A 16,196-nucleotide genomic window follows, 5' to 3' on the forward strand; every position below is an offset into this window, starting at 1 on the left:
GGGGCCTCTCAATTCTTTTATCTCCCAGCCTGTATCGGTACTGTGGATTGCCCTAACCCAAGTACAGGACCTTGCACTTGGCCTTGTTGAACTTCATGAGGTTCATATGGACCCACACCTCAAGTTTGTCCAGGCCCCTCTGGATGGCATCCCATCTCTCAGGCTTGTCAACTGCACCACTCTGCTTGGTGTAGTTTGCAAACTTGCTGGGGGGGCACTTGATCCCACTGTCTATGTCATTATCAAAGATATTGAACACTACAGATTCCAATACAGATCAATAGCCACACTCCAGTCATGGTATTTGTCCCACCAAGCACTCCAGCTGGGCTGTCCCCTTTAATTTCTCTGAGGTATTTCACCAGTATTCTTTGCTGGTTCCTATTACCTCAGGAGCCACTGTCTCACCTCCATAAAAGCAAGTCTCAGAGCAACAGCCTCAGTGCCCTCACTAGGTCCCCATCCTTCTTACTTTGGTGTGCCATTCCACGGCTTGTCTGGGGCAAGTTTAATATTATCCTCCTTCCCTTCAAGTCTAGTTTAAAGCCCTGTCAATCAGCACCACTAAGTCAGGAACAAAGACCCTCTTGCCTGTTTGAGAAGGATAGATCCCGTCCAACACCAGCAGGCCTGGTGCTGTGTAGTCCACAACATTATAAAAAAAAAAACCTCAAATTCAGATGGTGACATCAGCCATGGAGCCACATATTAATGGACTGGGTCTGTCCATTTCTTCCAATATCACTGCCTGCAACTAGAAGGATAGAGTAAAAACTCTCAAGTAGGCCTACAGCAAGATGAGGGTTAATAATGGACTCCTAAGAAGTCTTGTACCTTTTATGAGAAGCTTGGCTGTGTCCAAGGTGAGACATGAAAAAAACAGATAGAATCTGTCAGTGCCTGGGATGTTCTTCCAAGACTTGCCACTGCAGCTGGGAAAGAACAAGCAGTTGGTAGCACCTGGAGCACCTGGCAATGGTAGCCTGACAGACACCCAGAAACACAGACTAATTCAGCTGAAATGTCACCAGGTTTGCACCCCTGCACCAGACCAAGGCTGTACAGATGGGAAGCTGCCTGGTAGATGCACATCAACTAAAGGAAAACAAGTCAAATGAATACTACCTATTCCACCACCAGGGAAGTCAAGTTGTAGCATTCACTTCCAGCTCCTCCATGTACAGGGTTGACACCCACATGCATGCCTACCTCTACGATCTATCTTGCAGTAAAATACAAACCTTTGTATTTTTGACACATTACTGTTGCGAAGCTGGAACAAAATTTGTATTCTGGACAGTTCATAATGAATTTTTATGTTGTTTTTATGTTTTCTTCCCACTTCTGACACCTATTCAGCAGCACTGATTAATCTGTTTATCCTCCAAATCATTTGATTTTGCCCCAATACCAATGAAAACTCGGCTTTAAAATCATTCTCTATATAGCTAGCTGTGAGAAATCTTTAGTTTCCTCTTTGGCATTCTTTTACTCCTTTAGGTCCCTTTAAACTGAAAATTTATTTTGTTGGGATATTGCACCCTATACAGTCTCTTTAGTTTTAATACTTTCTTGTTCCTAAGTCAGCTAATATAAAATTAACTTGATGGCATCAGATATTTCCTGAACCGAGCTTAGCAAATTTCTCTAGAGGCACAGAATGTCATTACCCATTTCTATCACAAGCATTACACACTTAGAGGTTAAAACCTGGACAAGTGGAAACCCTGCTGAATGAAATAAACTCAGTATTTTTATCCTTGCATTTTAAAAAATCAGAGTTATGTTATTTTAAATACTTGATTCCTAGTTTCCATTCAAGGGAATTTCTAAGCATGTAAAGCCTTATCAGTGAATATACCATTAAAATTGTTTCAGGAAAGAAGTGTTTTATTTCAGTCTTTTGATAGATTTACTACTATGTTCTAGAAAACAGACCGATAGCTCAGGATATTGAGGAAAAATACCTTTGGAGGGAGGTTGAGAGCCCGAGAGAACCTCAGCCTTTTAGTCTTCAGGCAAAGATCAGTCTAGAAGTCCAGCCCCATTTGACAAGAAACTACATGCATTTCTGATAGAAAGCTTTTGATGTTGTTTGAAGAGATGATAAAAAACGCCCACTCTTTTCTCTCCTCCAATATTCAAGCATGAAGAACAGCATAAGAATCTTTATTCCGAATATTTAGAAGAAAAAGTACTGACCCAAATACTACAAATCATTTAATCGCATCAGACACATCAAGGAACCCTCCAATGTGTGAAATACAACACCTTTAGTTTGTGACAACCATAGACACTTCAGTTTCAATCACCTGCTTAAAAGTAAACTCAATGATAGTATAGGGAATCTGTCTGTCCACTATCACTCAATGCATGCCAACACATGGAACATAAGTGGTTTCCTCTCTTGTCCAATTCTTGGCACTCACTGTTGATGATAAGCATGTTTCCAGAGAAAAGAGAACTGAGAGTATCTGGATACCCTTTATAAGTGTTTTGTTGTCACACCTAATAAATTTTAGTGATATTGATCCAAATTAAGTAAAGCTAAACAGAGAAGCAAACTTTACCCCATTCTAATACTACCTTGTATTTGTGGAGAAAGAAAGGGGGGAGTTGGAAAGGAGAAGATAATGAAGGGTACTAAAAGCCAAACTTTCAAACTACCCAAATAACAAGTAATTCTGGTAGAATTAAAACTTATGCTGAGGAAATTGTGTGGCTTGTGTTTTCTGTAATGCACTGAGGCACTGTCCTCTTACTACACTGACCTCCAGACATGACTGGCTATGCAAGGGATATAATGTCCCTTATACCTGATTTAGTATCAGATCTAGAAATTTTGCTGCGCTAGGAATACAGTTCCTCTAGGAAGAAGTCTGTCCTTGCCTCCCAGTGCTCCTACTCGGCAGTGAGATTATGCATCATATCTTCTTCCATGCTGTATCTAAAGGGCAAGTGTCAGAAATACTAAACTCCTCCTAAGTCATTAGAATCTCCTTTTAAATTTGTCATTTTCCTGGTGCACAGGACAGGATGTAAAGCAGTTAACCACAGTTTCTTTATTTACTATATGCTACTAAATTTTATGTTTTCTATGCAGTCATTAACAGGTTCTAAATTCATATGACAGCTAATAATAAAACTCCCCTCCTGCTAATTCTGAAAGTCCTACTGAATAGCATATAGCTTTCTGTATTTCTCTACCTTCAATTCTAAGCACTAGAACTTACTTTTAATGAAGATATCACTCATTTTTTTCAGTTACATCCTAAACAGCAAAAGTTAGTTTTATTCTTTTATTTAGCCAGTGAGAGATGCATTTCAAATACTTGCCCGTCTAGGTAATGTAGTAAAAGTTCAGGTTTCAGCAAATTTATTTATGAACATTCTTCAATACCTCTGTACTTTAAATCTTCTGGTGTAAATGGAGGCGGCTTTCAAATGCAGATGAATTTTGGTGCTTTCAGCGTGGACAGAATGGCCTGATTCTACTTTTTCCGATTCTGCCTCTGCTATACCCACTGTTCCCACTGTGCTACAGTCATTTTACAAGCATATGCATGCTCCATGCTTTAAATAAAAAAAAAATTTAAAAAAAAAAGCCCCTGTTTCTTACAGGTATAGAAAGGCCCATACTGTCTTATAACCCAAACGAAAAGAAGGAAAGCAAGCAAAACAAAATTCACTTAATCTGTTCATTTTTTTGGTACTGATTCCACTGGACCGGTATAGCACAGTATGAGGAAGCTAGTCCACATGGACATATATAAACTTTGAAGTTGTCTTCAGTCATGTCTTTCAAACATTTCATCAGTACAGAGATGTAGTACTGTCCAATGCAAAATAAGTGCATTTTCATCTGTAACAATCACTACATAGTAGCATAAGCATCTTTCTTCACGTGTCTTGTTATACACCGTTGAGAAAGAACTGATATATAGTTTTCTCATAAGAGTAAATACATGATATTGTGAGAAACAGAAAGGTTGTTTTTTGTTTTTTTGTTTTGCTTTGTGTTACCGTCAATTAATCATTATTTTCTTATATCAAATATTTGCAAATCTAACACTGACCAGAGTGGCTGTCACTGTGGAATCGTTTTTATAAACATGGACATAACTGAAACATACAGACATACAAAGAACTATTTATGTAGTACCAGAAAGATTCTGTAACCAATCCTTTTGCAGTGGGTGTAAGGAAAGTACACTGGCTTTGTTTCAAAGGTCAGCTTTTACTGATGTTGGCTGTAGTTCATCTTAATGACTGCTAAACACAAATGTTTTGTCTCACACAGATCTGAAGCAAAAAAATTAAAATTGTAAGGTTGGACCCCGTAATCACATTGAAACTATGAAACTACAGGAAAACAGTCATCCATTAAAATTACAGTATGTTAGTTACTCCTTGGTGACAGAAGATTATACAATTTGTAGCTCCTGTACACAATCACAACTGTATTTGCAAAAAATAAAACCCCAAATTTTCTGTAGCCATTAGATATATATACTGGAAGATTTTATCATCATGATTGTTTTTTCTTATACTAATTTTTCCAGGAAAGAGACTGACATGCACTAATAACTTTTACTTAGCAAAAGCAACATTGAACTGGAAAGGAAACACACACTTCTATGAAAAATTCTGCCACTGACTGTCTGTCTTCTTGCTCTCTTATGCTTAAAGCATTGAAAATTAGGTTACAAGTAATAATAATAATCCTACACAAAGAAAAAAAAGCTCTGAGTTTAATGTAGTCATCATCATGGAAGCACTGCTGAAGAATATAGTTAAACAAATTTGTTCAAAGTTTTTTGTTTTTTGTTTTTTTTTTAATTTACCTATTACATTTCCTGCCTGAAGTAAATTATTTCTTCTGTTACTGCTTGCAAAATTGCACAGAAGTCAGCTACAAGATCAGGCAAACAACATCAAGGGACAGATCTAAGTTGAGAAAACTCAAAGATATAATTTTTTATTATGAACATAATTTACAACCAACAGTGAGGCAGACTGCGCTCAGTTCCTTAAATAGTCCTAGTATATACATCAAATATTTCAGGATGAAAATAAAAAAACTCTTGAGGAGAAGATACCGCAATTTCTGGAGCTCTGCTTTCTATCTTCCCCAAGCAAGGCAGCAAAATGGTCCTGGTCCTACCCACTGTTCAAAGCACACTGTTGCTTGCTATCAGTGGCTGTTTATGTTCTACTTCTTTTACTGGATCAGAACTTTTTTCCATCTACCTGTAAAAAATATTTTTACATCAAAAAACCAGATACATAGTCCTACAATACTGTTTTTTGCAAAAAAGTCCTGCAAAGTATTAAAGGTTCTAGGTTCCTCCTGGTCATACCTGCGTGAGAGATTTTTACTCATTTTTATAACCTGACAGGAGACTGATTATCTCAATAGTAAGAAAACTGCTCCAAAATTTTAACAGATGCAGCATTACAAAACACTGGGCAACCTAAACATTGTCCCACCTGCTTACACTGATGAAATATTGCAGCCCAGCTGATGCATACAGTGCAAGGTGCAATTTCTTAACAAAACCCTCCATGTATGTAGGAACATGGGGACTTTGCCATACATGAATAAATATGAAAAAACAGAGAACAGTAGGAAACTTGCACAGGTTGACATATACTGTGCAATGGACTGTGGACAACTCTCCTGCAGCAGGATACCTGATCAAGTCTATTTATTCCAGCAGCTCCAGTCTTAGATACAAAGAGAGTTCTTTGACCAACATGAGCTAGCCATGTGTCAAAACATTTGAGACGAGGCATGAAAGCTAACTTGCATGTGCTCTCTGGATCCATCCCAAGACTACTACAGATACTTTGTCAAAATTATGACTGAGAAACTTGCTCTGTTAGGCTTTTCTGCACCACAAAACAGGCCAGTGAGATAAATTCCCTACTAGTTTTTCCAATTTAAAAACTATCACCATGTAACTGCTACCAAAGATGGGTCTGAACTGTTGTTTGCATGCCTTGCGCTGCAGCATGCTGAGCGAGTAAAAATCAATGCTGATGCTGCTGCTTCAGTCAGATTAAATACTATAAATGTACTATAATGTGTATACAATGAAATGGCTGGAAGATTGGTTTCCAGTTTAATATGTATTATTGCACGTAAATTGAAATTTACATTAAAAATCTGCTTTGTCTATTCTTCCATACAGTACATTTTATATTTTAGCTGAAAAACATCTTTATATAGCATTTGCTGTTCGCCATTTGAGATTAATCTGGCACAACTTTTGAAAATAACAGATTTATTATCAGATTTTCATCACTGATCAGATGGTTTTTAACTTTAGGTCCCAACAATTCTCTTTGTGAGAATATAAGAATGTTCTTTCATAAAATAATTAAAACCACTGAGGACTTTTTTCAAGTAGTAAGAATATTAATTGGGGTCACCATCAAAATGTGATAACTGTAAAATATCTTGTTTTGCAGGTTAATGCTTCATAATTTTACAGAGCTTTTCAACTTCAAAGCTCTTTACATAAATTAAGTTGATGTCCCTGAAGGCCTTAAGCAAAATTTTCTTTGCCTTCAAAAAATATATAGGCACCAGATGAAAGCCTTGTGAAAAATTTAAGACTGAGCTTTGTTGGTTTAATCTATCGCCATCGCATGTGAGATAAAATATTCCTACCATTTTGCAGATGGAGCAACGGAAATTGGAGAGGGGGGAACCTAATGGGACCAACCCTGTTCATCTGAAAACTCTGTACTTCACCTTGGCTGTGGCACAACTGAGTGGCTGAGAAACAAAATGCAAGATAATTCAGGTTTTGAGAGCCATGTCAGCATACCTGTCCATTTATTTACTTCCCCATCAAAGATCAAGCTGCCTGAAAGTCTGAGGATTACCTCCTCTCCTTATTACACTGCTCCACACACAAAGCTTTAGATCAAGCAGTCAGCAGTCAGGCAGAGAAAAAAATGCATCTGCTAGAATTCAGTCAAAACTTGTTATCTGGTACTCCACTTTGCTTCATCAAATCACATTTGAAAAGGTACTTGTTAAAAACAGGAAGTTTCCCACAACCCAGGAGCAATGATTATTCTCTTATGTCAGATTGAAATCTATCATGAACCATCACTCAATTTTTTCAAACTGAACTTTCTTTTCACTGTCTTTTAAATTACACTACACAAACAAAACTGAAATACATGTTTGCAACCTATAATTTAAAGCATAAATATTCTTTTCAGCATCCTTTGCCATAACAACATTTTTTTGTGAGTACAAGATCAACAAGTGTTCCTCTGTACTTACCATGTGATTTTTATGCCACTTCACTTGGGTCGTTTTATTGCTCAAGTAGAAAGTGCTCATTACCTATTTATCTTTAAATATAGGAAAAGAGAGAGTTGTTTCCAGTGGCATACATCACACTGTTGTTGTAGTTGATTTCCTCAGGATGGTTTTCTGGGGTTTTGGTGCAGTTTGTGGACGCACAGTTGCAGGTCTTGGAGGAGGGAAGCTATTACTGGGACTTAACCCCAACCCTCCATTTTCCAGAGGAAATGCAGGCAGTGGAGGTGGTGGAGGCGGCAGAGGAGGGCACTGGTGCGGCAGCTTTCCCATAGCACGCACAGGGTCACTGTGCAAATGCACCTCCCTGTTTTTAATGTTATACCGAACATCACAATCAGGGCAATAGCCGTGGTACTGTACTTTTTCACTAAATCGTACCCGTTCCCTTGCTCCAGGCTGAGGACATCGCTCTTTCTCAGGTCTGTGCATCAGAGGCTGCATTGCAACTTTCTCCAAATTACTGCCTGGTGTACAGCATATATCTCCATTTGGGATGCGGCTGGGCCCAACTGGCAAGCCCCCATTTCGCAGCAGGGTGCCATTAGTCTTGACGGGGTTGGCCGAAGGAGGCAGCCTGGGAGGCTTGTCACACTTAACGGGTGTCAGTCGTGGTGGAGGAGGAGGCGGATTTGGCTTCCTCAGCACAGTAAGGATAGCGGAGGGGTGTGCAGGAGGCTTGATGAGTGGTGTGCTGCCCCGCAGCTTGACTTTCTCCAAGCTAGAAGCTGTTGTGCTGCTGGAGCTGCTGTTGAGCGTGTCCGTTTTGGAACTGTCTGTCATCTCATCCTCCAGCTGCAGGTCAGACGTCAGAGTGTCAATCTGGTCAACCACCTGCACAACAGCCAGAGAAAAAATGGTGAGAAAAGCTTGCCCAGGAAAGCCACAGGAAAACAAAAGCACACTCCACTACCAGTTTGGTCCTTCTCGGAACAGAAGCGGCCACATTTTTTTTGACCATTGTTTCTTTTTTCTTCCCAACATAATAAAATAAAAACAAAACCAAATACATGAATGGGGCTGGACAGTTTGCTAGTTCACCACCTGAATACAAAAGAAAGATAATGTTAAAATCTCTGGAATGAAATTCCATTTCTTTCCCTCTAGGGTTTACTTGGCAATATCATTGTAAGTGAACTGTAATTCTTCAGTATTATGCTTTGCCTTCCAGTCCCAGGGGAGACTGAATTATTTAACTTTAGCTTCTACATGACAGCTTCTGAATCCAAATCTTTTGCAGAGTACCTTTTAGCTCTCACCTTTCACACAGTCTGTATTTAAATATACATGTCCATATAGGTGATCTTTTGCACCTACAATTTTGTTTGGTACACTCTTTCTTTACAAATTTTTATCATAAATATGGCATTGAGAAGCAACTTCTCTCTTGCATTAGACTGCATTACCTCCCTTTACAAAATCCTGAAATAGCACTTGCTTCAAGAAAATAGAAAAAGTAGCTTGGTTTTCAAAGTTACAAGCATTTTATTAACTCATGCACTTTGTATCAAGATTTCCTCTACCTCCCATATTCCCATTTGTAGTTTCTACAATGTTAGATCTCTTCTAGTCTTTCGGACTCCTTTTTCTACTCAGTTTTTTATAGGATATGCAACTGATGGTGGCTTTACTGGGTAGCAGAAATTTGCAGTGCAACAATTACAAGCCCTTCCTGAAAAGTGCATTTCACTCAGTACCTATGGAACACTATACACACCACAGGAAGTAAGCATACATTTAAAAAGTGATTTTTATCCTTTATGTCCTCACAGGGATATACATAAAGTAATCAGTAGCTGAAAAGTTACTAGCTAACTTTGGTGCATGAATAAAAACCTTGTGCCATTGCTTAGGGATCTTACGGGAGATCTGTGACGTTCTGGAGGGAGAACTGGAAAGGCTGGTTACCTGAGTAGATCTGAAATGAAACTAGATGCCTCCAGTTGTGCAACTGAGTCAATCGTTACACTTCCAAGACTTTCATTTCTACTTCCTGCTTTCAATAATTTGATCGTAACACTACTGATTTCTAAGAAAGCTGTTTTTTTCAGGAGTATAAGCCATATGTTAACTGAAAAAAAAAAGTGAAAGTAGTTACTGAAGGCAGCAACTCTATTCAGTCAAACTAGTAACTCACTTATGTGATAAAACGTAAGCAAAATCACCACAGAATTAAAAAGCACTTTAGCTTTCACTACTCATACTACAGTAAGAGTTGTGTAATACAAAATTCACAAAAACTCATATTCAAAAATCCAGTTTATTGCCTTCCTTCTCCCAAAACCAGCAAATGTTGCAGATAATCACGATTCAGAAAGAGAGCTTTCACACATCTCTGAAAAAAATCTCCAATACTTTTTCTATTCAAGACCAAACCAACTACTTATTTATTCACTATTCAAAGCCCAGTATTATGTTGCATTTCAGTTTCTATTTTAGCATTTTAATTTTTCTCTGATAAAGAAAAATTATACCCTTAAATGACAGATATTAATTCCTCCAAATAATAACCATTTTAATTATTAGTCTAGAAGTTGAAACGTACAGTTGAACTCTGGTAACTATCAGATCCCAAACAGCTCCTCCAGGGTAGAGTACAAGTAACCTTGGCAGATAAATCACATCTTTACTAAGACAATGCAAAATTCATAGCAAGAACAAGAGCTTACAGGAGAAAGAATGCACAATATCACCTTACTTTATCATGTAAAGTAAGGTTGTTGTTATGGCTAACCAAGGTAGCAAGACCTTCTCAAAATGAAACAGTGAATCTAAAGGAACAAAGAAAAGACACTCATGTTCTGGGCAATAAGCCTGAAATTCAAGCACCCCTCTGCAAGTTTTATGTGGATTTGTTTAAATATTAGGGTCTGCCTACATATGGCCTATATATACTATCGATGCCTCACCTGAAATACAATATATAATCTTTTAATGAACTATAATAAGTATAGAACGTATTGATGCATCATAACCCAAAGAAACTCCTTGGCATGCAAAGAAACAAAAAAATTGCCATTAAACATCTCCAGGCAAGACAAAAAGGAAACATATCTGTAAGAATACTACATATAGGAGCACTGGATAGCTTGTACAAATGTCAGTACGTTGGTCTATGTTACAGTATTAAATAATACTAGGTGATAATATTTGGTTGATTCACACTGTGTAATAAGAGCTATATTAAAATGACAAGAATAAAAAATAGTTTCTTTTGCAGTTGGTTCATTGCCACAAAACCTATTTTTAATTTTTCTTAATTTTCTACCATGAATGTCCCCTCATACAAGGCCTTAGATATTAACATAGCACAAGTGAGAAAAAAGGCAGCCATGGCCCACTGATATGGTTACTGTACAACTCGCTATGGATAAATCTAATGGAGATCATCCAAATAATATGCTAAATCCTCCTTACATTAGTAAAATTCACTCACAATTTCAAATACCAAATTCCAATAAAGAAGAAAATAAAATAACAAAAATGCATTTTAATGTTTTTTTTAAACCATGGACAGAATTCTCATCCCTTTCTGTCTTTTTTATTTTTATTTTTTCTGCAGAACCATTCACAAATGATGGCTTCTTTGCTTTAGGCCTCATGTACAATAAAAATCATCCTTGTTCCACACTGCACAAAACAGACATACTCCGTACAATGTAATTCTAGAGAAACAACATTTTATTTTGAAAGGGATAGACTGAAGGTTCTGAGAAAATGCAGCTATAATTATGTAGCACGTGTGTCATAAAATGGCAGCAGACCTTGGTGGTGAGAAAATTAGCATCCATTCAAACTGTCCTTCAGACAGTGCAAAAATGTTCCAAGAGTAACAGGAAAGTCTTTTATTAACTGTCCTTGAATTTAAATGATTACAGAGTTTATCTCTTGCCCTTTGTGAAATGTGTAGTACACATCAGAATTTTTTGTCACTTACTCATTTGTAAAACATAAAACCAGCATGAAATGGCTCTGACATATTAAGTTTATTTGTCCAGATTCATTCCCACCACCAGTTTTGATTTTGTTTGCTGTTATAACAGAGAACTGGCGACTAACACGGGGAAACTGATGTAGTTAAAAAAAAAAAAAAGTGTGTTTAAAAAATAGCTTCAATTTCACAATATGGAAATGCTATGTAAGAGAGAGAATATTAAGAAACAAAAACACTGCTCCAGTTGTACAGAATCTGTCCATTTTTCAGTTCCGGAATATAACAGGATTTGATTCACATGCACAGGCATGGGGGAGACATCCTTTTATAGCCTGAGGAGCTATTTAGCCATTAACCGGATTTGAGCTTTGCACAGATGCCTACTTCTCTCCTGCCAGCAATATCCTGAGGCTTCAAACTCTGTAGGATCCGGTGTGACACTCCTGCGTAAATCAGGATATCAGCTCATTCCTGCCTCCTTTCTGGGTCATTACTGGACAACAGTATTAGGTGCACAGTGGCGATAGAGTTGTATTTCTCTAGCTGAACCAAGTAATTATTCAAAGTCTGTTAACACATGTACAGACCCAAAATATTTTCTCTTGGAATCTAAATAACTCAAGAAATCAAATCTCTTCTTACAGCATCACCCTAGTCTTAGGAATATGTGTGACGCTTTCACGTTTGTTTGTTTGTTTGTTTATTATTTGCTAAGTAATCAGGGGTACTTCCCTCTTACCAGCAAAATCCAGACCTTTAGACAATGCTATAGATATCTGAGACGTTTTACAGACAAGCAAAATAACACATTTTTCTCTACTTCGAGAGCTTTCACATTTGGATTGGACACAGAAAACTAAAGAATGAGAAGAAAATTATGACAAAAGGAAAATTATTATCTGTGGTTAAATCTGATATTTGTGCTTAATTTTATTAAATAATTTTCATGTTAATTTTCTGCTAAATAAAGGCTACAACTAGTATCCACCAAAGAAGAAAAAATGAAAACAAACAAATAAATATGAATGGCTAAAAGCTCAGCAAAAACTGTATGTCTCTTTGTCAAGTCAAAACTCCACACTCCAGAGAGAACACAAATGAAATTAAGTCCCTCCCCACAGGAGGGTTATATCTTTTGCATGTGCCACAGCTAAATTCACTAGACTCCCCTCCCCTCCTTTGTCCCTTTCACGGCAAGGAGAAATGGAACCTAATTCAGACTAGGAATATGTTTACAAAGTTGTGTGAGCCAAAAAATTGCAAAAAGAAAACAAAAGAAGGGCTATACTAGGAGACACAAATGGCCTACTTAGAACAATATTGTGAAGAATTACAAAAAGCAGGTGCCCAGGCAAAAATACAAGAATAGGAAAGTCATGCAGAAATATTACTGTAGAACCTTATCCCAGCCTCAAATGACTTCTAACTCAAGGACTCATCAGACTTCGCATTAAGTAGATCTTGACATATTAATCTACCATGAACATGCCTATTTTTGCTTGAACCCATATAAGCTTTCAGCATCCAGAATATCCTGCAGTTTCCCACCTTTATTATATGATATACCACCTACTCCACTTTCAGCTTGGAAAAAAAAGCAGAAGCTTTTAAAGACTAAGTGCTTCATGGACTTCTAAAGCCACAGCTATCAGCTATGCAAGCCATCTCAGTCTTCACATTTGTGTGTTTGCTTTTTACTCAAATACATGATAAATGTCTATAGCACAAAGAATAACGTTACCTATGGAAATGAAGACTCAAATAGCTGACTAGATTCAGGAGTTCTTCTGCCATAACTAGGAACTTATATATACAGTGTATCCAGCAGCATATTCATAGCTGAAGCTTTATTAATAAATAATCATGTCTATTTATGCTAAGATATTCTAGCACAGCATGGGGGACGAATGCAATATTTGAGTTAATACGCACTTCCAGGCAGATTCAAAACTCAGCTTTCAGGAGATGATTTTTACAATAGCATCTAAGACAGCTCAGTCACTCACCCTGAAGCCCCAGAAAAGGGCAAGGTTAGTGTGCAGCCTGTCAGTGTTAAGATACCTAAAAGATCAGCACCACTCTAAGCAAACTTACACACATCCTAACTCAATAAATAAATAAAAAAATCCCCCCAAAAAACTCATGCAGTTTTGTTGCCAAAGAAAGTTTTTGTTAAAAAATACTTTAGGAACCTCAGAAAACCAGCATTACCTTCTGGAGTATACTATACAGTTGCTGATTCAACCTTGCCTTCTGTAAAATAAATGAATCTAGAGATACATCATTTTCAGTGGCAGATTTAACTAAACTCTACTCTGACATTTGGAAGTATACTGAGTACCAAGCTAGGCTGGATGTAAACGTATAAATGGAAATTTAATAATGTGATGTACTCTTAGGAATCTAACAAGGCCATGAAAGCTCATCATTCTGACTTAGCATTTCAGAGAAAGCAAACTAAGAAGCTCACATTCAAAATATGAAAAGAAAAAGGCTTCTTTTCCAAGAAAAAGTACAAAAGTAAACAGAGAAGGCAGTAAGCTGCCCTCTGTATTCTCCTTTAAGAACATAACACCCATGGTAATTCCTCTGTGTATCCTGTGTATGAAGTCTGCTGGAGACACTGCTTAAATCAGACAGAGAGAGATGAAGGCAGGTATATGGCAGGTATTCATACCATGAAGAAATGTACAATTATAGTTCCTGTCACACACACAAGAACCCTGATAAAATTATGATAAACAGAAACTTTGAGAAATTAAAGTAAAACCCCCAACCAAACAAACCCCTTTCTAGAAAAGCAAGTTCGAAGTATATCTGTAACAACAAAATAGCTGTTGTAAAAATACTAACTGAATTAAGACAGCAGTCCTTATGAATGGTAACAGAATTTATTTACACTTCCACTGAAATACTCACAGCATCACATACTTAGCAATATAGGAAAGTAATTAATTTCACAAAAGTAAAGGGCATTTAATCTGGTTTTATGTCACATCTAGATACAGACAGATGATACTTGTCTTAACTCTGGTAAGGGAGTGCAATGATTTTACAAGTAGCACAAAACCCAGGCTGAAAGACAAACTGCAGCTCAGACTCCACACTAAAAAATAGGTCTCACCTTAAGTTATCAGACATGCGTTTCCTTTGCTCCCTTCTCTCCTGTCCATAATGATGCAGTCACCAAAATTGTAGAAGCAGCAAATCAACCCGTGTATTTGAAATAACAACGTATATTTCTATGGGCAGCAGTGTTAACTGAGAGATGTTCAAGAGAAGAGCCCCAGAGCAGCAGGTGAATCTGGAAATCTTGTCCTGAACATCAACAAAAGACTCAAAGCTAGAAAGAAGGGCTCTTAAGTACTGGAGAAATGAATGAGGACTACATAATAAAATATAAAGAAAGCTTAATTTCATATGACTCACAAAGAAATTGCAACTTAATAGGAGATCAGCAGTTTTCCCTCTATTTTTATACTGATGCCAATTACACTTTTTTTTCAGTTTCAGGGTTTTGGGGTTTGGTTTTTTTTTTGGTACTCTTCAAGCTCAGGTTTGGCAGTAAGATATAGTCTGTGAGACTATTTAAGCTCATGAAAGTAATAGAAATCATGCTAATTTTCTTTTCTGGGGAACTGAAATCTACTGTTGATCTTACCTCACTATAATAAGGAGAGTGTACAACCACTTTATTATTTGAGGTTTGTACATTTTTCCCTAAATTTGTGGAATTAAAAATTACATTTATGGAAACACAAAGACTGCATACTCTATTTTTATGCTATTAGACGAGAAAAGAAAAAACATTGGAAAGGATGAACCTGGACATGGTAATTATGTACTTGGTCAACTTGTAATTTTTTAATTCATTGACGTAAATCAGGAAATTTCAACGACAAGCTGTTAATCAGTATTCAATGCTTAAATGCATACATAAACAGAAGTAAAAAGGCTTCCCTGTAAAAAAAAAAAAAAAAAAAAATCAAGACATTTAATGTGGAACCTTTGTGTACGTGTTTAAGTAACACTCCTTAGCAGTGGACTTTTTTCAATATAAAAAGGCCGGAGAATACTAGAGCTGTGAGACTTTGGTATGTCTTCTTAATCAAATGAATCTTTCTAAATCAACATTTCAGAAGCTGCTGCTTACTATTGCTCTTCTCTCTCAAAACAGGTAACAAAATTGAAAACGGCTGCATGCTGACATGGATGTGCATTCTCATTAATTTCTAGTGTTTTCAGAATAAATGTGCTGTGAAACAGCTGAAAATGCAGTATCATAAAATATTAGGCATTATAGTCCCTACATAACAACCTTTGCTACAAACATTGGTTCATAATTGCCTCATCAGGCATCGTACTAATTTAAATGAATGCTAAATATTTATCTAAGCTCTTAACTATTAATGTCAACAGCATGAAGAAGTTTACCTTAAAGTATGTGCATCCCCAAACTACAAAGCTCACCATGGAGACTGAAAGTTACCCTCTACAATTACAAAAAAAAGGTCACACTAATCACATAAATAGCTTTTTAGGTACGGTCCTCAGATACATTAAAATAGCTATCGGGAAAAAAAAAAAGCCCTCACAGCATTTTAGGCCTGAAAAAGAACTTAAAATATTTAGCACATCCAAAAGAATAGTCTGAGAAGCCGGTAAACAACTCTACTGTAATTTGTGTTAACTCCAGTCATAAACACTGGACATACTTCTCTAATTCTAAATAAACCATCCCATTATACAGAGTACTAATCATCATCCTTCCTTTTCCCCTGACAGTACAAAAGAGACTCCAGAAATGAATGTTTAACATCTTTTTGTTCTGAAACCAGAAAGACCTTACCCAGCAACAGCCAATGTATCTTTTTGGAGATCAGATGTTGGGCTGATGGATTTTTTGATTGAAAGGATTTT

At 37.0% G+C, this 16,196-nt stretch overlaps 1 protein-coding gene across 2 annotated transcripts in view; it reads right to left on the bottom strand.

The window, feature by feature from the left end:
* PRR16 (proline rich 16) overlaps window positions 1–16,196 on the bottom strand; it is a 153,227-nt gene that overhangs the window by 40,409 nt on the left and 96,622 nt on the right. For both annotated transcript variants that reach the window (XM_062604385.1, XM_062604386.1), the window contains exon 2: window positions 7,304–8,176. In XM_062604385.1, the coding sequence (XP_062460369.1) occupies window positions 7,418–8,176 (759 nt within the window). In that variant the 3' untranslated portion in view covers window positions 7,304–7,417. The remainder of the gene's footprint in view (window positions 1–7,303; window positions 8,177–16,196) is intronic.

The sequence above is a fragment of the Pezoporus occidentalis genome, unplaced genomic scaffold (genome assembly GCF_034315485.1).
Source record: "Pezoporus occidentalis ecotype Australia unplaced genomic scaffold, CSIRO_AGI_Poc_V1 ctg86, whole genome shotgun sequence".
Taxonomy (NCBI): domain Eukaryota; kingdom Metazoa; phylum Chordata; class Aves; order Psittaciformes; family Psittacidae; genus Pezoporus; species Pezoporus occidentalis.